Source organism: Sminthopsis crassicaudata, chromosome 2 (assembly GCF_048593235.1).
Source record: "Sminthopsis crassicaudata isolate SCR6 chromosome 2, ASM4859323v1, whole genome shotgun sequence".
Taxonomy (NCBI): Eukaryota; Metazoa; Chordata; class Mammalia; order Dasyuromorphia; family Dasyuridae; genus Sminthopsis; species Sminthopsis crassicaudata.
In genome coordinates, this window is record NC_133618.1 from 85,729,743 (window position 1) to 85,753,349 (window position 23,607).

The 23,607-nt window shown below is 34.0% G+C and overlaps 1 protein-coding gene across 3 annotated transcripts in view; it reads left to right on the plus strand.

Annotated features, from left to right (window-relative positions):
• PLEKHH2 (pleckstrin homology, MyTH4 and FERM domain containing H2) overlaps positions 1-23,607 on the plus strand; it is a 141,726-nt gene that overhangs the window by 58,279 nt on the left and 59,840 nt on the right. For 2 of the 3 annotated variants that reach the window (XM_074286700.1, XM_074286699.1), the window contains 5 exons: positions 8,145-8,294; positions 12,171-12,254; positions 12,965-13,046; positions 19,498-19,683; positions 20,022-21,007. In XM_074286700.1, coding sequence (XP_074142801.1) covers positions 8,145-8,294; positions 12,171-12,254; positions 12,965-13,046; positions 19,498-19,683; positions 20,022-21,007 — 1,488 coding nt within the window. Of the gene's footprint in view, positions 1-8,144; positions 8,295-12,170; positions 12,255-12,964; positions 13,047-19,497; positions 19,684-20,021; positions 21,008-23,607 lie in introns of those variants that run through there. The other variant, XM_074286701.1, reaches the window with a different exon arrangement.

A 23,607-nucleotide genomic window follows, 5' to 3' on the forward strand; every position in this document is an offset into this window, starting at 1 on the left:
AAAATTTAAGAAGCCCTGCCTTAGAAGATAAGATATCCTATTTATGTCTATGGTTGTGAAAAACATAACATGATTTTAATAGTTATAGCATCATGGGCTTTAAAGTCAGAAAGAATCTTTATGGAATCAAACTATGAATATTACAGCTAGGGAAATAGAAGTTCAGATCAATAATACAACTTGCTAAAGGTCACACAGCTCTTAGCTTACTACAGTGGAGGGGAGACTCCCAGACCTTAAAACTTCATTGTATTGTTCTTTTGTTACTATATTTAACAGTAATATCTTTACAAGATGAGAAAGTTACTCCATGAAACTTTCTGAATATGTAATTTGGTATATGTATCTCTTCAATTCTCTCTAGATCTGCCTCTTTCTATTTGCTCAAAAATATTTTTTTCTTTGTTTCTTTGTATCTTCTTTGTATTTTTCTGCATGTGGAGGATCTTTTTTTGTGAGCATCCAGCCTTTACTAATATCCTTCATCTTAAGTCAGTAAACAATAAATATGTTGATTTGATTTGTTCTTGCCTCTGAGTCTTTTTTTCTCTCTCAGGGTTATAATTAGTGATTTTGATGTGCTTAGCAAACACAAATATCAAATAATACAAGAAGTAATAGAGTTTAATTGAGTAAGTAGGGGACATCCTTTGATATCAGTTCTCTATGTGAGATGAAATCCCATGTAGCAGGATTTTGGAGGGAGAAAGTCTAGGACAGTTCCCCATGGTAGGGAAATAGAAACCTAAGAGATTTTGGTGAGATTTCATCTTGGGATCTGGTAACTAGATAGCTTAATTATTCTTACTAAGTAGGTGCTACACTCATTACCACACTGAGGAAAGAGTGAAAGTCAAGATATAAATGTAACAAAAATTTTAAATGGCACAGTCTTTTAAAATAATCATTTTATTTTTGTGTCTTAAAATTACAGAGAACATAATTGACACCCCAGCACAGATATAAAAAGACACCTCCCCCACTGCTCTACAGAGACAGCCAGGGTATGGGGTATATAATGTTAAATATTTTCTTTGTATTGACGAGTTCTGATTAATTTTTTTGGTGGTCTTTTTCTAAAAAAAAAAAAAAAAAAAAAAAAAAAAAGTATTTTTAAGTTAGGAAACTTTGGGAGGCAGGGGAGAGAGAGAGATAGCTATAAGGGGAAATCTAGACAATGTAAAAAGCTGTCATTAAAAATTATTAGCCATTTTTGTGCCATATATATTTAGGTGTAGGGAAAACCCCAGTTGTTCCATTCCAAATATGATTCTATTTTTTGCTTCCTGTTTTTCTCTGTCTCTATTTCTCTCTTTCCCATTCCTTCCCTGTTTCTTAATTCTTTTTTTTTGTTGTTGTTTTGTTTTGTTTCCCTTTTTCCTTTTACTGCCTACACTAAAAATCAAGACTTTTTAAAAAAATGTTAATTTAAGATATTTTTTGTTCCATGTTTTAAATTTAAAATGTAGGTCACGATTGCTTCATTCTCTAAAACATAAAATGATTAAATTAAGTGATTTTTTTTTATCCATATCTCAATTTTCCTCCTAGTTCTTCAGTGATTTTTACTAAAAGGCATTCCTAATTTGACAGTAAGGAAAGCTGACTTCAGTAATTAAACTTCTTTAATTCATCTGCCGCTTTTTCCCTTGAAAAGTCCACTCAGAGAGAACTTCTTAGATTAAGCTAAGCTTTTATATGTCAAATGTAAAGTTTTCCTCCGCAGTTCAGGCTCCATTCCTTGTGCTTCATGATTCTGAGCAACAAGTCACTATGACTGATGGTTTCAGATACACAGTTCTGATGAAAACTTTTTTTTTTAAAATTATGTCGAGGATTGAAAATCTTTTTTGCTGTAACTAATCAAAACCCACAGTTCTTTAAAACATCTGAATAAGCAAAGTTCCTACCCTGTTATGTTCTAGCAGAGATTCTTTTCCTTTATTGCCCTAAATGGAATTTTAAAGCTAACAGGAAATACGAATAAAGAATGAATACATTCTCAAGTATGAGTTGTATCAGGTTATTACTCCTTGCAGAACTAAATAAATGCTAATGATTTATAGTGACTGAACATTTTGCTGTATCTATAACAGTACCCATGGGACTGTGGCCTATCTGTTACTTAAATTTATCTTGTCCTTTCTTAGTGAACCACATCTGAAATTTGAACAACTTTATTTATAGAAACAATGGAGAAATGTTTCAAGGTTTAAAACAATAGACAGTTTGGCTTGATCCTGGCTTTTTATGTTTTCCCCATGATTATTAATAAGCATACTCTCTCCAAGCACTTTGTTAAGGTTTTACAGGGGTAGAAGAAAAGTTTTACAAGTAATATCTTGATGATTCAAGCTCAATAAACATTTATTCAGTTCTATATACAAATCTCTACCTTAAGAGCTAAGGGAACTCCAGAAATGCTTAAGAAATGCCTCTGCACTAAAGAATTTGCATTTGAGATAGCAATACAAATAATAATAATATACATTTATATAGCATTTTAAAAGTTTGCAGAGCAGTCAATCAATAAGCATTTATTAAGTGGCCTGTCATATGTCAGATAGTGATACAGAGGCAAAAAAAAAAAAAGTGCTAGTACTTACTCTCAAGGAATTTAAGTTCTAATAAATGTACAAACCAAAGCTTGTGAGAATGCCTCAAAACCCCCCTTGGAGGGATCAAAGAAGACTTCATGGAGGAGATGGCCTTTATATAAAGTCTTCAGGGACTGGAAAGATTTCAGCAGATGTCAAACACTCCAGGTATAGAAAACAATGTCATTTGTTCTTCTTTCATCAGGGAGGTGATGTCATTATGTGTAAAGAATTGAATTTAAGTAAGGGTGGACTAAGCAAAGTCAGCATCCTCATTTTCTTCTCCAGAGTCACCTGGGTGCAATGACCAACTATAGATCAGCATGTCTAGAGATGCCCTGGTTGCAGTGGGAGGTGGTCACCTTTTAAAGCAAAGGCCTTTAACAGGTCTCAGTTTGAAGCAATGCTCAAACAGTGATTCAGACTAGGTAAGAAATGAGACAGGGAATGGCCTCTTTTACCTAGTTAGGACCCATTGTTGGTCGATTAATGAGAGCCAGTGATTTGGGTTTAAGACATGGTCTTAATCTATCTGGTAAACCCCAAGGTATCTTTCGAGATTTCAGAGATCAAAGTTTACATTACTTTGGGCAAAACACATACACATGAAGTTATAATACCCTTTGTAGACAGAAGGAAGGGAAGGGAAGGGAAAGAAAGAAAATAGAAGAAAGAAAAATCTCTTGTGTAATCCAACTGACCAGTTTCACTTGGATGTCCAGTGGGTAGTTCCTTCTACTACTCACAGAGATGGTTGTTTGTCCATGACATGCAACTGAATTGGATTTCAGTGAGGGAGGGTTGGGCAAAGTCTTCTGCCTCACTTTCCCTTCTAGAGTCATCTGGGTCCAGTGGCCAGATAAAAATCAAGATGACTGGAGATGGACCTCCTTGAGTTCTTTATCCCCTTATCCTAATACCATTCCTGCCCTGCCAAAGCTCAGTCTTTATTACTCCTGCCATCTATCCATTGTCTTTACTCCCATACATGGGCTATTGAACAAAACTGGAGAAAGTCATCAAACCATACTGACCCAATGCACTCACTGCTCATTCAGGTAACATCTCCATTGGGCTCTCACTGTAGCAAAGAGAACAATGTGAGAAAAGTGAAGGATGTGTTCAGGAAACAGCAAGAAGGCCAGTCATTATCACCATGCAGGACTCCTGTTCACCATGGTTAACAGAAGTGTTAGGAGAAACATGGAAATTGTAATGAGAAATTTATACTAGAGTAGAAAAAAGTCACAGAAGCACCATTAAGCTTCCCATTTGGTTAATCTCATACCATACAAGATTAATCTTAGGCAAACTACCAAAGTGGTGATACATTTTCATCATCATTATTTCAGAGCTACTAACATTCCAGGTATACCCTGATTGTATTTATTCTTTTGTACCTCCTTTTTCCTCTCAGCCCCTAGACCATGTCTGGAGTTAATTCCTCTTTTTTTTTTCACTTTTTCATTCAGTTTTTCATTTCTCTTTTATTTCAGCTTTACGTTTTCCTTCCTATAGTCATTCATGATACCCAATAAGAATTTAAGAGTCCTCTTACCATATTACTTTAGCATATTCTGCTATCTCCTGTTTTATTGAAACCTGTTTTTCATAACACTTGATTCGTTTATCTCCTAACTAAGAAGTATCCTGGCCTCCTTGCATAAATTTCAGAGTAAATTGCCAGAAATGTAGTGATTGAAATGTGATTGGAATGGGTAATGAACTTTCGGTGAATCTGAAATAAATAGAAAAGAATCTAGAATTGAAAACTCTATTAAATGCAGTTTACATGTTGGGATAATCATGTCTTTATATTCATATTTTTGCAATTTGCACATAGGGGAGTGCCTTATTACTGTTCAAAAATATAGTGAATTTTTGATTATGTGTGTTAATCCATAAGGATAATAGCACTATATGTTATTAAAAAGTGGGCAATCCATTGTTTCCTTCATTAGTACAGGCTGCAGAGGGAAAATGGATTTAGGATTATGGTGGGCTTTGAAGTCTGTTTTAGAAAACTCTAGGAATACTATATAGGTTGAGGAGGTGGCAAGTGTTCTAGTATCAACTAAGTAGTGAGAGCTCAGTATCTGGCACAATAGGCATTTAAATAGCATGTTAATCAATTGATTGAAAGGATAGATACCACCATTACATCAGCTAGCACCAGAAGAAGCCACAAGAGGCAAAGGACTTATACTCTCTGCCCTTGTGGATATTGTATGTGTGGGTGATTGATAATTGATTTAACATCTGGATTTGTCTATGATTTTACTTTACACAAGCTCTGAATTATTGAAATAACTATGCAATTCAAGACATGCAAAAAAAAAAACTGAACTGAGTTTTCTTTGCTCACTGTAATCCTGATAGCATATCCAAAATAAGCCCCAGTTTCTCACAATGGCCTGATATTCAAACTTTTTGGAACAAGGAATGATATGGAGCTCTGTGAGAGGCAGGCCCAATGATCTGTAGCCCATGATCTCTTTCTTATTCTTCTTGAGAGAGTGAAAATCATTTTTATCAGGGGTTTTCTTTCCTCTGGGATATGGTATGAAAGATTGTTTATGTTTCTGAAAACTTTGGTCTGGCCTGAAAAATATGCATGAAGAAGTCTTCATTTGTATCCTTAACTGGAACAAAAGCCCCATACTTCATATCTAGCTTATTAAGAGTTGATCAGCATAGGAATTCCCAATTTATTCTTGTTCCTAACATTTAAAAAAATCCAAACAAAATTCCTAATGACTGTTTATGTACCTGGAGTGGTTATTCCTAACGGTGAATTTCTTGGGGTCTTAGAACTGGGCAATTTTACCTGACAACCAGATTTCTCTGGAAGGTGTCAGGTCAAACATTAGGCTTGATTCTGTTTGCTCTTTGCCCATTTACATCAGGTGTTTGGTTTTTGAAGTTTTTTTGTTGCTGTTTATCTCAAAGCTTTGAACAAGTGCCTCTTTTTTAACCTCCATAGCTGTACAATACCTTGGATATGGCTCACATCATTTTAGACATTACTTTGGTTTTGGTAGAGCTGAGAGAGCATTTTAGTGCATCTCCCATTGTCAGAAAGTAGAAAAGTAAAAGTAGTAGCTTTAGTGTTGCTGAGTTCACAACATGGGAATTGTGACATAATATGGCAAGTTTTGAATTTGGATTTAAAAGACCTAACTTCAGATCATAGTTATTCCATTTATTTTTATGACATTTGACAAATCCCTTTATTTGTCTACACCTGGGTTTTCTTATCTATACAGTGAAGGGATTGGGCAAAATGATATTCAATGTGTCTTGTAGGTCCAAACCCAGGATAAACAGTATAACTACTGGAATATATTTTTCTCTCGTAATTTTCTTTTCCTTCATTCTTTTATTATGAAAGTTATACAGCTTTATGGGTAGGTATTTGAATAGAACTTTTTTCCTTGGCTTCTGAGATGAATTCACATTTGCAGAGAGCCCATGGATGAAAGGTGGCATTCATGCTGTAAAGCTAAAATAACCTGAGTTCCCTGTCTTGTGTAAGCCTCAGGAAGCCAATTGCCAAACATTTTTAAGCCTTGAGTAGGGATTCATTCATTTTATTTTCCAGGGGTAGTTTTTTTATTGCTTTATTTAGTATTCTTTGCTTTTACTCCCTACCATGTCTCTTTTTTCCCCCAAGTTATTTTATATTTTCTCCTTTCTTTACATTTCAGTCCCTTAAACTGGGATAAACTTTTTGAATAAACATCTAAGGTGAATTATTTTCTTAGTGTTTTAGTTTTTTCTCGTATATCTGTCATTTTCTCACCCATATTTTTTGGAGATCATTTATGGCATTGGGAAGCTTTCTCTATCTCTACTTTCTCCATTTTCCATTGCTTTTTTCCCCCCATTATTTGGCACTGGAGGAAGATGAATTTTATTTATCTTGAAATGCTGAAAGGGAAGTAAAAAATAAAAGGATGGAAATAATATTCTAATTTTAAAATTACTTGCAGAATGATTGTCTCTGAATATAGTAAATGCTTAATAAATGCTAAATAAAAACATTCAATTAATATCTTGCTGTATGAATCTGGTCAAATTACTTGAATTCTCAATCCTTCCGGTAGTTCCCAAAGACTCTAAGTCATTGGTAGAGGAAATTTTCTTACTGGGAATCATCTCCTCATATGAAAAAAACAAGTTAGGGCAAGAAGGGAGGGCACACACACACATGACCACACAATATGGGCAGACACAAGTCACAAGCAAATTGATACATGGCCTTCCAAGCTATTTAATGTAATCAATAGAACACTGGGGGAAAATCCAGATGGGATCTACAGTCTTTATTGATACTTTTACTAAAGCCAAAGCTCTACTTTGATGTTGCATTTATCTTCCCTTTTACCTTGTTATGTTTCTTCCATATTTGGATTTTTGTCTTCTTTCCTTTCCCCCTTCTATTTTGTTTATATAACCTAGTTCCTGATTATTTTGTTGATTTCCCCCCCACCAAGATTTTGTTGTCTTTCCTCAAAACTATTCATTTTTTCATGTTTTTTTTCTTCTGTTTTTGTCCTATAAAATGGTGAATAAATTAGGACAATACTAAGGAAACACAAATTTTGTCCTTATAGAATGTTAAAAGGAGAAAAGTTAGTTGTATTTTCAGTGCCACAGTAATCATGCAAAGATGAGAGAAATCTGGGAGGAATATTTAAAATAGCATATATATATATATATATATATATATATATATATATATATATATATATATATATATATATATATATATATTGCAAAAATCATCTCATTTTATAAAGTTTGTAGCACTACAATTAAGTATGTAGAAGCCCATGAAGTTGTTACTATCCCTTTATACAACTAGAAAAGGATATTGACCAGTCATTGAGAGGCAGAGAGATACTAAGTGCTTTATTGGTGTCTTTTAAAATGCAAAAAGAACTAGAGGAAGGTCCTCTAGCACATTGAATGCATCTTCTGTAGAGGATTTATGAAAGGATATGGCCAAGAATCATAGATGAGAAAGTATGGAAGAGTTAAGATCTAGGCCTATATGAAGGTCCTATATCTTTGAAGTTTGGGGCAACCATTAACCAATTAGGTGGTATAATGGTTAGATTGTGGGACTTGGAATCAAAAAACTTGAGTGCAAATCCTATTACAGATATTATTTATCCGTGAGATCTTAGGCAAGTCACTTATCCCCTCTGTGCCTCAATTTTCTTCATCTGCAAAATAGGAATAATAATGTATAATAATAATAATAATAATAATAATAATAATAATAATAATAATAATAATAATAGTGCCTGTCTCATTAGGGACTTTTAGAGGATCCAGTAAATTATCATAACAGGTAAAGTGCTTGGCCAATATTAAAGTACTGGAGAAATGTTAGCCTTTACTGCTATTATTATTGTAGTTATTCTTAATCATTTCCATATCGGAGAAATATTAAAAGTATAATACAATACTGATCTTTATTGTAAGGATATATGTGGATGTTAAGTTGAAGTAAAATCTTTTATTTTTCATCTTATCTAGGTACAGGCTATGGAGGAGAAATTAAAAGCAGCTAATATTCAAACAAGTGAAGCTGAGACGAGATTATATAAAAAGTGTCAAGATCTGGAGACTCTACTCCAAGAAAAGGATGATGTCATACAGAACTTGGAACTCCAACTTGAAGAACAGGTTAGCAATCAGAATTCCATCATCGCAGTGCCTGGTATGGATGAATGAATTTCTTTATTCATAGTTACTAAGGACAAGAAAAGAGAACCCTGTGTACATTTTTACATGTTGGAGAGAAAACTGGGGTTAGAAATGATAGGTTTGATTTCAGCCAGTGAAAGTACATTATGTGTATTAGTAAAAAGAAATTTTTAGGAAAAATAGTATTTTCTTATCCTTGAATAAGGGGTAGTCCTAAGGTAATACTAAACACACTTTGAACCTGGAGAAACTTCCTACGTTTGGAGGGGTTTCTGATTGTGTATATGTTTTCAAATAAGAAAAGATTTATTTTTTTAAAAAATATTTATTATTAAAGACTTTTTTCATAGAAATGTTTGTTTCTGAAATAAACCTTTGTTTTAGATTTTACTTCTAATTTATAGTACCAAAAGTGCTGGCTTATGGAAACATTTTGTAAAGAACGAGGGATTTGTTAACAGAGACCCTGGGTTTTCTGCCATTTATTACCTTGTGACCTTAGAGCTGTCCTTTCACCTTCTCTGGGTCATAATTTTCCATCAGAAAAATGGGAAGGGGAAGTAGATGACCTATTGTCCCTTCTAGTCTTATTGCTCTATAGCAATGGCCTTATGGTCTGCTGTTCTTTCCATCTCTAAATCTGTGATCCATTATGAAATTGGAAAGGTTACAGAATAGGTTTTTTGTTACTTACATTTGTAGCAAACATTTGTTTTGCCTAAATTGGTTTTGTTTGCTAGTGTGTGCAGATTGGGTATTTAAAGAAACTCATATTAAGCATTGATATTACTTGAATGCTAATTTTTTTCAGTGTCCTGACTTTAAAATTTTATTATTTATCAGAATAAAGTTATAAACAATAAAGAAATATAAGAATAAATAATAATGTTTTATTACTTATAAGAATAAAATTGTTTTACTTATAAGAATAAAGCTCCTTTCCTGTATTACTTGTTAAATATTTTTTAAAACTAGTTTTTTTTAAAGGAAGTTCCAAAATGGTTTACTTTTCTTTCAAATTTGATGGCTTCATTTCTGAGTTTTGTGGTAAGTTCTTATTGTATCTAGAAATAGTTATGTATGTTTTTATTTCTAACTTGTTTCTTGAGTACCTCTTCTTATTTTTTGCCTTTCTTAGCAATATGGAGGTAATGAAGGGATTAATTTGAAAAGAAACTTGACATTCATTTTTTGTGTTTGTTTTTTAGCCTTTGTGGTGCCATAGACTCCCATTTTTCTTTTACCAGAAAACCCCAATCTTGGCTCATTTCCACTTCCTGTCCCCCTTATATGGGTTTCCTAGTTTTGCCTGTAGGAAAGGACTCAAGAATTTTCTTCTGTGCTGAGCCCTGAAAGCAGGATACAATCCTCATTTGTGTCGTCTAAGTTTTATTATTAAGCACTTCAGGGAAACATACTGAGGATTAAAATAATAAACAAATAAGAGAGCTTACAGAAGAAGCCTTAACAGTCTATCTTCCCCCTTTGTTAAAAAAAAAAAAATGTAGGTTCTAAATCTTAGTATTTCTTAGTTCTCCTCTTGATTTTTTTTCTTTCAAGTCTTGCACACACACACACACACACACACACACACACACACACACACATTCACACATACACACTCTAGATGTGAAGGGGAGGAGAGAGAAAAAATGGGGAGAGAGGGCCATGTGTACATACATACATATTTCTGGATACTTTAGCCCTGACTGGATGTGATGAAATGCTGCATCATTCTCTGGATTATTCTTTCCTTTGGTTTTTAGTCCTCTCATAGATATTTTGGGTCTTCCAGATGTACTTATCCAGTTAAGTCCTAGATTTGAGATAGATGCTTTTTCTCTGGCTATCTATCCTCCCTAATGTCCTGAAAGAACACATTTCATCTTTGGGTACAGCTCTCAGTGCTAAAAAAAAAAAAAAAAAAGTTTTCCCCTCCTAAATTAATAATAAATCTGCCTCTCTCTGCCTCTCTACAACTTCTATTCCACATTCTTAATTTTAGTTTCTGGGTTAATCCTTCTTCCCATGATAAGTCTGCAAATACTTTTTAATATAGCTATCATGCACCCCTTGAGTCATTTCCAGACTAAAACTTCTTTAGCTGATGGCACATTCTCTACTCCCCTAACCATATCAATTAATAATATTTCTATTTACTAATGTCCTTCCTAAAATGTGGTACTTAGAAGCTAAACACATTCCACTCCCTTCCTTTGGTGACTTATCAGTTTAGCAGATAGCAGTTAAATTAATCATAAGGTTATAGATTTAGAGCTCAAAGGTATTTAGAGGCCATCTAATCCAATTTTCTCACTTTAAAGATGAGGGAACTGAGGCCAGAAAGGTCAGTGATTGCTTCAAGTTCACATTGGTAAGTGGTAAGATAGTCTAGGAAACCTATAGTCTCCTTTCATGTCAGTCATTTCGTCAATAAAATGTCCACTGTGCACCCAAATGTGTTTACTTTTAAGGATATGAAGAAAGGAAAAAGAACACCCTTCTCTTGGTCTGTTGGAGGAGAAAATATGAAAACAACTATGTATAAACAAGCTACAGACAGGATAGGCAATAATTATTATTTTTTTTGTTTTGTTTTGTTTTTTGAGGCTGAGGTTAAGTGACTTGCCCAGGATCACACAGCTAGGAAGTGTTAAGTGTCTGAGAGCAGATTTGAACTCGGGTCCTCCTGAATTCAGGGTTAGTGCTCTATCTACTGTGCCACCTAGCTGCCCCCCCCCCCCAGTATAGGCAATAATTAACAGAGGAAAGGCAAAAGTTTTAGGGAGAGCAAGAATGGCATCCTATAGAAAATGGGATTTTAGCTAGGATTATAAGGAAGCCAGAGAAGTCAAAGAGGCAGAAATAAGGAAGGAGGATATTTCATGGGCTTGTATGCCATTGCTGCTGAGGAGGAGAAAAGGAGAGAAATTCCCTTCCTCCCTGACTCCCACCATCATCCGAGAGCCCTTTGATGGACATTTAGAGGAGTAGCCTTTCTCCTCAGGTCCTCCTGACTCTATGATCAATTATCTCTGATACCATTATCTATCACTTGTGACCAGTTACAAGTTGCTATGTCACTTCAACAAGGTATGTGTCCTTCAGGAAAGGTTCAGAACAGGTCCTACATAAAGGAATCAGAACCAATCTCCATCCATTGGGAGGCATTCCTGCCTAGCAAATCAGGAGATTCCCTATAAATATCCTCATTATTTCTATTTACCTACATACATGTGTATATTCAAATCTATATCATATGTATGCATATATGAATGTTTGTTGTGATATAGATATATATCATTCATATATTCACATTCATACATATATCACAACTGTATCATACATTTATATGAACATGTATCTTTGTGTGATATAGATATGTATTTTATATGTATGTATACATATACATATATACGTAGATATGTATATTCACACACATACAAGACAAAAGAATTGGCTAAATAACTGATAAAAAACATTTCGTAAGTCAGTCAACCAGAAATTATTATGAGTATATTATTAACATTCTCCAAAAACAATCTCCTTCCTAACAAATATATAACTGTTCTACTTCCAGTAAGGGAAAGCTCAAAATACAATTCACATTTTGTGGCTTTTCATGCATGTTTCCCCACAACAGTCCTGTGAAGGTAGATAAGGCAAATATTATTCCCATTTCATGGATTTAAGAAACTGAGTTTTTGAGAGGTCAGCTGATTTGAGTCTGTCAGCTAATTAGTGTCAGAGGTGGAAATCCAAACCAAGACTCCTCACTCTTAGTCCTTTCTATTACTTCTTAGGTTGTCATATTTGTGTTTTCATCTCACTGGTGAATTGTTAATGTGATTTCAGAAACAAATAAGAATACAAGAAGCCAAAATAATAGAAGAGAAAGCAGCTAAGATTAAAGAATGGGTGACATTCAAGCTACAAGAGGTATTTACTTTCATTTTTGTTTGTTTTGAAGAGATAAGTTCCAGAAAAATGTGATGATTCTGAATGAAATGTAAAATTCTGGTCAGTTGGTGGTGCTGCTGTCTTTTGGTAAATTTTTAAAGGAGAGATTAAATTTCAATGGCTTCTCCTGCATCAAAAAAAAAAATAACAATATCGAATATATATATGTGTGTGTATATATATATATATATATATGACAAGTTGTTATTGGAAATGTCAGAGTTCTAATGAGTTAATTATAAATAAAACTTCGATGAATTATAGAACTTCTAGGTATATAATATGATATTGATGTTTTACACATCTGAGTATCAGAAAATGTTTAGCTTATATGATAAATTAAGTGTTAAAAATCCTTTTAGTACTATTTTGAGTAATTTTAAAATGCCTGTGTTCATAGAGGTACAGTCAGGTGGAGAGTTAGGGCAATTATCTGGATCACTGAGATAAATCTGCTTTGAGGGGAAAAAAGAAAGACTTTTAAGGCCATAATTTTCTAAGTTGACAATCTGTGTTGATCAATTTCACCTGATAATTGCTTAGTTTTCTTTTTTTTTTTTTTTTTGCCTTTGTTTATTGAGATTCAGGCAGAGAATAATGAGATACCTATGTTATCTAAGTATGGTTATCTAGAAGTTTGTTTTAGAAATATTACCCAATTAGAACTCAATTACATTGTGTACTTTTAGCTGGAATTGGAGAATCAGAACCTTCGTTTGATCAACCAAAACCAAACTGAAGAAATAAGAACAATACAGGCAAAACTCCAAGGTACAAGGCTTTTTTTTAAGTAAGGTAGATGATTTTTTTGTGTATGTGAGTATAAAAATTCTCATTTTAAATCTTTTGCACTTTTCAGACATAATAAACACTGAATAAAATGTGACCATGAAATATGACAGTGGTTCTTCTCAGACTTGTATTCTCAGTATCGTTATACTATTTAAAATTTTTGAGGATCTGTCCAATGAGTTTTTGCTTATGTGACTTATATTTTTAGATATTTACCATATCAGAAATAAAAACTAATTTTGAATCTGTAATCCTCTGAAAGGGTTTTAAGAACTCTTAGGATTCTCTGGACCACATAAAAATGAGTTTTTCTTTTAAAAAATTGATAGCCAAAACATGTATCCAACTGAATGTTGTTCTTAGTTGGTTAGAGAGACTCTATACTTGTTTCAAAGATGCCACTGTTGGCTCAAAATACTTTTAGAGATTCTCTTTTGGAATTGCCTTCAAACTATTTTGAGCTTTTATTCCTTTATTGTGGCACCTTGGTTTTGGATGGAAAACTATATTATCCTGCTTGATCACTTACCATATATGTCAGACTTGCCTCTAATTGAGTTTTGACTATTTCTCTTTCTTTAACTTTCAAAATATTTTAATAATCTTCTCATTTAGGTATAAACATAGATTATAGTTGTGGCAAAGTTACAGTCATATGGTCATATATTCAGTTTAATGTGCCATCTGATTTCTTAAAGCCTTCCCTTTTACCAAAAAAATAAAATAAAATCAGATCAAACAACACCCTCATCACATCTTTTTTTTTTTTAAGAGATTTTTGGTAATTTATTTTTTATTTTAAAAAATTATTAATTTTATAATTATAATTTTTTGACAGTACATATGCATGGGTAATTTTTTACAACGTTATCCCTTGTACTCACTTCTTTCCGAATTTTCCCCTCCTTCCCTCTACCCCCTTCCCTAGATGACAGACAGTCCCATACATGTTAAATGTGTTATAGTATATCCTAGATACAATATATGTGTGCAGAACTGAATTTCTTATTGCACAGGAAGAATTGGATTCAGAAGGTAAAAATAACCTGGGAAAAAAGACAAAAACGCAAACAGTTTACACTCATTTCCCAGTGTTCCTTCTCTGGGTGTAGCTGATTCTGTCCATCACTGATCAAATTAGATCTTCTCTTTGTTGAAGATATCCACTTCCATCAGAATACATCCTCATACAATATCGTTGTTGAAGTGAATAATGATCTCCTGGTTCTGCTCATTTCACTCAGCATCAGTTCAAGTATTGACTATTTCTTAAGATCAAATACATTATGAAGGAGGGAGGAAGATTTACTACCCTCAATGAGGATATTTATTTAACATAAAAAATATTTGCTCATCTTCCCTTAACCTCCACTCTTGGCAGTTCTCTTGCCTTTTTGACCATCCCTCAGGCTCTTTTGCTTGTTTCTCCTTTTCCTCTTCTCATTCTTCCTTTTCTTCTTTCCATCCAGTGAACAAGGCCTTATCTTGGGCTCTCTTCTATCTATAAATTCTCTCCCTTCATAAATGTACCATCTCCCTTGGATCTAGGGATTGCCTCCAAGTAGAAGACTCCCAGATCTGTTTATCTCTACTACCTCTCTTCAACTCTAATCTCATATTACTTAAAAAGCCTTCACATGGACAGTTCGTAGGTATCCCAAATTGAATATTCTGAAACAAAACTCATTATATTTCTCCTCAAATTTATCCTTCTAAACTGAATTAAACTTGTTGGTGACATAATCTTTCTAGTAAACCATAATTACAACTTTGAAGGCATCCTTAAGTCTTCTTCCCTTTCCTATATCCAACCAGTTGCTAAGTCTTGACTATGTTGCTGCTATGATATCTCGTAACATATTGTGTGTCTACAGCTATTTTCCTCTACTCCCCTACTTTTCAATTCCCTTTTATGTGTAATCTTCCTCTCAATAAAATGGAAGTTCCTTGAGGATTGACATCTTTTTTATTTGCATTTTTATTCCAAGTACAATGCACAGAGCCTGGTACAAAGCAAGTGCTTTGTTGTAATTATTCACTTGTTTTCAGAAATGTCTGACTGTGATCTCATTCTGGGTCTTCTTGGCAAAGATGCTGGAGGGGTTTGTCATTTCCTTCTCCAGCTTATTTTATACATGAGGGCACTAAGGCAAACAGGGTTAAATGACTTGCCCAGGATCATAAAGCGAGTATCTGAGGCCATATTTCAATTGCATCACTTAGTTGACAGACTATTCCTACCTCCATTTTCCTCTCTCTCCTATCTGCTCCCACTGTGCTTCCTAGTACTTATTCATGAAGCACAGATTTGACCATCTCCCTCTAAAAATCTTCAATGGTTTTCCATTGATTTTAGGACAACAGCTAGAATTATATATATACACACACATACATATATATATATATATATATATATTATATAATAGATTGTAGCTAATTTTTATATAATGCTGTAAGGTTTGAAAAGAACTTTATTTTATAAACTCAATTTATCCTCACAGCACTTTATCCATAATTTATAGATGAGGAAACTGAGTTTAATATGATGGAAATAACTTGTCTAATTTTAACTTGTCTAATCCATATAGTTAGAGAGTATCTGAGATTGGATTTGAACTCTCTTCCTGACCTTAAGTCTAACACTCTATCCACTTTAAAACCTAGGAGAAAACATAAAATCTTCAGCCTCATCATTTAATATCCACATCCCCCCATTATCTCTCCCACCCTTTTCCACATACAATTCATTTACCTTTGCCACCTTATTCCAGGTTATTCTCTTTGATCTACTCCAGTTATAATTGACTTCCTAGTTTTCCCCATATATAACATTCCAAGTCCTTTCTTTGTGCCTTTTCTATACATATCTGCCATGTCTTGAATGTGCTCTTGCTTCATTTCTGCTCTATGGAATCCTTAACTTCTTTCAAAGATCTCCTCCTCTTAAATGATACCTTTCCTAATCCACCCAGTTATTAGTAATTTCTTTCATGCAATTTCATTAACCTTATGTTAATTCATATATTTTTATTTTCTTGTGTATGTATTGTAATTCCCTGTTCTATGTACAGTAGAATATAAATGCCTTGCTATAGGATGTATTGGAGGAAGGCAGAGATTGTAGATAAAGAGACCAATTAGAAGCTATTGCAATAGTTCAGGAAACATGGTGGCAGTGAAAATGGAGGAAAAAAAAAAGAATGAATGTGGAGGAAGAGACAGAAGTCAAAAATGCCTCAGAATTTTCTAACATGGGTGACTGGAATGATTTTGATTCCATTGATAGAAATAGGAAAGTCAGGAAAGATCAAGTAAAAGGTTGAATTTGATTTCAGGCATGATGACATGAGTTTAAAAAGTTGCAAAGAATTTTTCAGCAATGCAGAACCATTGACAAAGTATTTACAAGTTAAAAAGCAAATTGCTGATTTGGATATAGAAGATCTAGTGCGAGAGGCAGATTGAAAGATACATATAATTACATATACATATACACACATGTGTCTGTGTCTATACATATATGTACATACATGCATTCATATACACATATATTTCACCCATATAATAGAAAGCATTTGATCCAGTATTTGACCTAAGATTCCAGGATTAAATTTTAAGCGATGAATGAATCAATTGCTTTTACTGATATAGTTAGATTTCATAGAGGTGCCTCTTGTTTATTTCTTTCTAGGATATTTTACTTTTACTTCTGGTAGATACCCACCAGATCACATTGGTAGCAATTAAAAACTTAGATCACCTTAGTCTAAGTACCCTTCCTTTAAAATAAATTAATTTTATTTTAAAACATCCATTAATTTAGTCTTTTTTTTCATCTTCAAAATACAAGTTCAGTGAAAATTCAGGTATTATATAACCATACATTTTTTCAGTATCATTATTCATTTTTACAACATTTTTACATACTACATTTGTTTCTGAATGTATTTCTTCCTCTCTTGCCTATCTAGCAAATTATCCCCTAAAAACAGATTAAAAACAAATAAGAAAGAAAAAACACTTGAGCAAAACCAATTAATACACTTCCCATATCTGAAAATATATGCAAGATTTTACCTAAAATATTCTTGCCTTAGGTAAATACAAGTAAGATGTATAAAACACCTTATGCAGCCAATATTGGCTTTTTTAAATACAAAAGCTGTAGTCTTTGTTGCAACATGTGTAGGGGTGTGTGTGTGTGTGTGTGTGTGTGTGTGTGTGTGTGTGTGTGTGTGTAAAAGGATTATTGAGATTAGAGCTAGATGGAAGCATGTGGAGTAGTGGAAAGGGTCTGGGGTTTTAGAGCCCAAGTCCTAGTTCAAATCGTGGATCTGGCACCTATGGTCAAATCCCTTGATTGTTTTTTGCCTCAGTTTCTACAACTGTAAAACAAAGAGTTGGACTAGGTAACATAAAAGCGTTCTTTCTAGCTTTAATCTGTGATCCTTTGACAGATTAGTTATTAATAATATTTAAATGAACTGAAATCTAGATGCTTTCTGGCACCTTCTTGACTACCTTAAGTTGTTATCAATTCCTGTTAAATTAATCAGACCTCTGGAACTTTCTCAGAGCAAATTCTTAGAATTTTCTTGAAAATTCCTTGGAGACTTTTCTCTTTTTGAAATAGAGTAGTTAATAAACACTCTGGGTCAGATATTGTGCTAAGTACTGGAGTACAAAAACAAAGAAAAAGCAGGTCCTGTCCTAACAGAACTTCTATTCTAATGAGGGAAGATAATATATAAAAGGTGGCTGCCAAGGGTAGGGGAAGAAATGTCCTTCTGGGATAAGGTGGAAAATTAGCTTGAGTGCTTGGCAAAGTATGTGTGCTGCCTGACATTGCTAATGAGTCAAGCTCATAATTAGATGCTTTCCTAATCATGGGATCACAGATTTAGAGCCACAAGGACCCTTAGGAGCCATTGAAACCATTACTTTCATTTTATAGATGAGCACTTGAGGCAGAGAGAGTCAATATCTTGTCCAGAATTACATAGCTAAATGCTCGATGCAGAATTTATATTTAAAGCCATTTTCTAACTCCAGATCCAACTGGCAAACCCTTAGTTTGTTCCCCGTCTCCCCTTATTTTGTTTTCTATCTCCTCTTCTTTCTGCAGAGAGGCAGCTTAGAGTATCTATCTTCATGGACAGAATAAAGCAGCTTGCCTTCTTCACAGGATTTAGAAGTCCAAAACATGGTCTACTGGGATATCCTCAGATATTTTTCCACAATAGTTTGGAACTTCAAACTAATATGATTTTATCAGTTTCCTCCCCTAATAGAGCTCTTAAATCCCTCTTTGGCATGTCAGTTCCTAAGAGCAAAAGAATAAATCATCAGACAAACAATTTGTTGATGGATCTTCTACAATTGAGCTAGGTTGAGCCTTGGACAACAAGCAATCCATTTCAGAGCTGCATTCAGCTAGCATCTTCTTAGTTTGGAACTTGCAGTTTATTGATATAACTTTGAGAATCTGGAGTTACAATGAGGCATTGGATTAGGACTTTAGTAGAAGATTTTGCTTGCACTTTGAATCCAGTTCTCCCCAGGTAACCTTGGCAGCCAAAATATCCATCATTTCCTTAGCCTTTGCTCTCCTACCTTCAGAAGTTCAGATTATTGAATAAGCGGGTTCTACTTATATACTCTGCTGATCTTAACATTCCTATATGTTTGTGTGCTATACAAGCAGGTTGTAATCTACCTTAATTTTAGGGCTGTCATAATATAAAGGGCCCACATTATTTTCTTTTTTTATTTTCTAATTTCATTTAATTGCAGATAAAAATTCACATTGGAAATTACCAGGATGGTTCCATTTGATTTTTTTTATTATACCTTTTTATATATAAAACATATGCATGGGTAATTTTTCAGCATTAACCCTTGCAAAAACTTCTGTTTCAACTTTTCCCCTCCTTCCCTCCACCCCCTACCCTAGATGGCAGGCAGTCCCATACATGTTAAATATATTAAAGTATATGTTAAATACAATATATGTATATATATATATATATATATATATATATACATATATATATATATATATATATATATATATTTATACAGTTATCTTGTTGCACAAGAAAAATCGGATTTAGAAAGAAGGTAAAAATAATCTGAGAAGAAAAAACAAAAATGCAAGTAAACAATAATAGAAAAAAGGGCCACATTCTTTTCTTCCCAACTTTCAAAAAACACATTTTGAACATTTAAAGACTTTAAAATATAGTATTTTCTCCTAGGCTACATGCTTCACAGGTGGTGTGTAACATAAAGAAATCTTCTGGCATGAAGAATGAAATTTGGTCTTCTTTTTCTTGTGTAGTAAAGAGAGTTATCCAAATGTTTGTGTGCCTTGGACTCATGTGCAGGTCATTAGCAGAACATATGATAATTCTCAATTATTTTATTGCAGAAGTTCAAGGGAAAAAAGTATCCACCACCTCCCCACCAAAGCCTTCAGAAGGCCAACGCCTAAGCAGTTTGACTTTTGGATGCTTTTTATCCAGAGCAAAGAGTCCTCAGCAAGTAATTAAGTCAGAGGAAATAAGCAAGATATCATCTAAAGAATCTGAATTCCCAGAAGAAGATCACATAGAAGGTATTTACCAACAATGTTATTTACTTTTAAACTTATGCATGTATTTTGAATCTCTCACTAGCTTTATCTTCTTTATGAAATTTTTTGTGATTTGTTCCTTTGTTAAATGCATTTTCTTCACTACCACTGCCCTGTTGCAGTTCTCCCAAATGATTGAAGATGTTTTCTTTTAATGTCATTATTTACAAGTCTGTGTAAGAAAAAATAACCAAGTTTAATTTAGAGTAGTTATATTTATATGAAATTGCTAGTTATTGAAGAATAGTTTTAGAAAAAACAATTTACACATAGACAAGCTTATTTAAAGCATCTTGCCAAGTTAATGTTTTCTTTTCTAGAAATGGACATTCCAGAAACTTCCCTTGGAAGCCAAATACAAGAACACAACAAAGACCAGAGGTCTTTGCAGCAAAACTCCACTGATTCAGAACAGAATGAGGTGATCAAGGCAAGTTATTTTCCACAAAGTGTAGATAGTATCAAAGACACATCAAAGAATTCCTGTGTCACAGTAAGTGACTGGAGTTCGGATGAGGAAGAAGAAAACAAAGAAAGATTAAAATCTAGGTGTGATTCTACTTTTTCTAGTCACACTTCAGAGGAGAGCACCAGGTACAGCAGAATGGGAAGTGAGATGTATTTGACAGCATCTGATGACAGCAGTTCTTTATTTGAGGAAGAGAGTTTTGGCAGTAAGAGAATGGAGCACAAGAAGTTATATTCCTGGCAACAGGAAGCACAATGGAAAGCTCAAAACAGCACAAGTGGAAAAGGAAATTGTGAATCACGGAGTAAAAAAGGGAAAGATGGCTTTTCAGATGAACTGAATAAGAAATTTCAGTGTCAGAGACTAGACTATTCATCTTCATCTAGTGAACCCAACACCCCAAGTCCTATTTTAACCCCAGCATTAGCCCCCAGGAATCCTAGCCTGCTGGCTACAGAAGGACACCAGCATTCAGTGCCTTCCTCAAGTCTGCCCTCCGCAAAGTTAAGGATACCGAATGTTTTCAGTATTAGTGTTGCTTTGGCCAAAAGACACTTGAGTCAGCCCCAGTTAAGTTCTGATCGAATGTATGGCAGGAATAGAAATGCTATAAGCATGATCCGACCCCTCAAACCTCAGGAAACAGACATTGATCTAGTCGATGGAGACAACACAGAGATCGTAGAAAATATGGACGTTGCTTACGATGATGGGGTGTTTTCCTATGACTCTCTTGAAGCACCTTGTTCAGAAGACTCAGAAATATGTGATTCAGCAGCAAGGAAGACAACTGTAGGCAAACCACCAACTCCTCCACTACATCGGTTTCCTTCCTGGGTAATTATTATACTGTGGGTGCCTCCCCCACAATACTCTTTCTTCCCAACTGTATTAAGTTAGTCTGATTTTTAGGTTTAATTTTATTTATTTTCCTGTCTGCTTAAAACTTCATTTATTCTGGCATTTCTGAAAATGTAATCGGAAGTTAAAACATAGTGCTGGATACCTGATGCTTTTTAGTAAGTTTTGAATTCTAATACGATATATATTTAAATAAATTTATGATCTATAACTCTCTCTATATATATCTATGTATGTACATCTATATCAATCTATCTATATACAATATATATATACACATATAAATGACAGATATTTTATTGAACTATATGTATATACAATAGTTCAATAAAATTATCTGTCATTTTGAGGCAGTTAGTAAGTGTAGTGGATATAGCACCAGCCCTGAAGTCAAGAGAACCTGAGTTCAAATCTGGCCACAGAAACTTAACACTTCCTAGTTGTGTGACCCCAAGTTCCCCAGGCAAAAAAAAAATCTAGTATTTTTATAGATGATAAATTTATAATCTATATAATAGATTAGCAATCTATTACTGGATTAATAACATAATCTATTACAATAGATTAATCATTTCATATATATTTTCCATTTCTAGATATCTATGTCAACTTACAGATATCTATCTCTAGATATCTATAAACATCCATCATATATTAATAATCTATACTATATCTACAACATGGATGTATAATTTTTATCTATTACAATACCTTCAATCAATCACTATAGGTATTGTATACCTATTAGTATTCAATATTACTATATTACTATATAGTATATATACTATATAGATAGTATATTGGAATATTTCTGTAGATTGATTTTTTTTTTCCCTGAGGCTGGGGTTAAGTGACTTGCCCAGGGTCACACAGTTGGGAATGTTAAGTGTCTGAGATCAGATTTGAACTCGGATCCTCCTGAATTCAGGGCTGGTGCTCTATCTACTGCAACACTTAGCCCCCTATTTCTGTAGATTGTAAGCAGTATTCCATTCATACCGTCTTCTCATAGAGATTCCTGTCAGTCAATAACCATTTAATAAATAATAAACAAAGTGCCTGCTGTGCTCCAGTCACTGTGCTAAGTGCTAGGGATAAAAAGAGAGGCAAAAAATAATCTTGCTCGCAGGGGACTGATTAGTCTATTGAGGGAGATGACATTTAACAACTATGTACAGACAATGTCCTGAATAGATAGGATAAATTGGAAATAATCAACATAGAGAAAGAGACTAGAATGAGTATCCCTGTCTTTCTCTAGATGATCCATAGAGAAGGATTGGAGGGCCTCATTTCAGGGTTTAGGCTGCTTATCCTTTGCTCTTGCTATGGGATTAATTCACTTCCTTTTCCATTCATTCATATTCTTTGTGGTGACTCTGATGGCCCCTTTCATGGAAAAGTCACCAATGCTAATCTATATTGTCATATGATATTGTTGTTCAGTCATGTTCTACTCTTCATGACCCCATTTGGGGTTTTCTTGGCAAAGATACTAGATTGCTTTGCCATTGCCTCTCCCAGCTCATTTTATATATGAGGAATTGAGGCAAACAGTGTTAATCTGTCCAAGGTCACATAGTTTGAAAATGTCTGAGGACAGATTTGATCTCATAAGAGTAAGTCTCCCTGATTCTAAGGTTAGTTGCCTCAGTACTCATTACTCAGCCTATTTAAACCTACCACAAAGGTTTCCATTATCTTTGGATCATTAGGAATTATGATTCTTCTGAGATCTTGGTATTCCATGATTTATAGCCATGTAGCTTTACTGGAAGAATGGGAATATAAGCTTAGAAACAATTTAGCAGAGAACTAGGATCTTTTTTGTGTCTTAAACCCTTTTGACATTCTGATGAAACCTATGGACTCCTTTTCAGAATAGTATTGGGGTTTTTAATGAATAAGAAATACCAAAATTTAGTGTATAATTTTTCCTTCCAAGTTCATAGGATCCCTCCTTCCATGATATTTATCCACAAACTAAGTCCATGGACCCCAGACTAAGGACCCTTGATGTAGAGGATAGTGAACTGGTCTTGGAGTCAAGTTTCATCCTGGATTCAAGTCCCATCTCTGATACATAGGGTCAGAGTCTGGCCAAGTCACACTCAATGCCCCATTAGAAAATATTTGCTGCTCTGTCTTGGTAAAAGGAATTTGCTTACACTGATCAAGGTGGATTTTGTTGCAGAGAGCACTTTTGGATCACTTTACTAAACAGGAGTTTTAAAAATAGGATCCAATTCAATTTGTTCTGACTACTCATTTGGAACACATTAAGTCATGCAATACTTTCATTAAAATCAGCCCTATAAATGGTATCTGAGTTGTAGGAGGGCTTTGTTAGATTTTTAGATAAATTAAGGACTGAATTCATTTTTAAATTCTTTAAAAGAATATGATTTCCTCGCTACAAATATAATACATTGATAGAGAAATAGAAGGTCATCTATTTGAGCCTTTAATTTCAATGTATTTTGTATCAAGACCACCACGAATCCACCTACAATAGAGCATTAAACACTGGATGGCACAGGGAAGCATGTTTGAATATGACATTAAGATTCCAATTA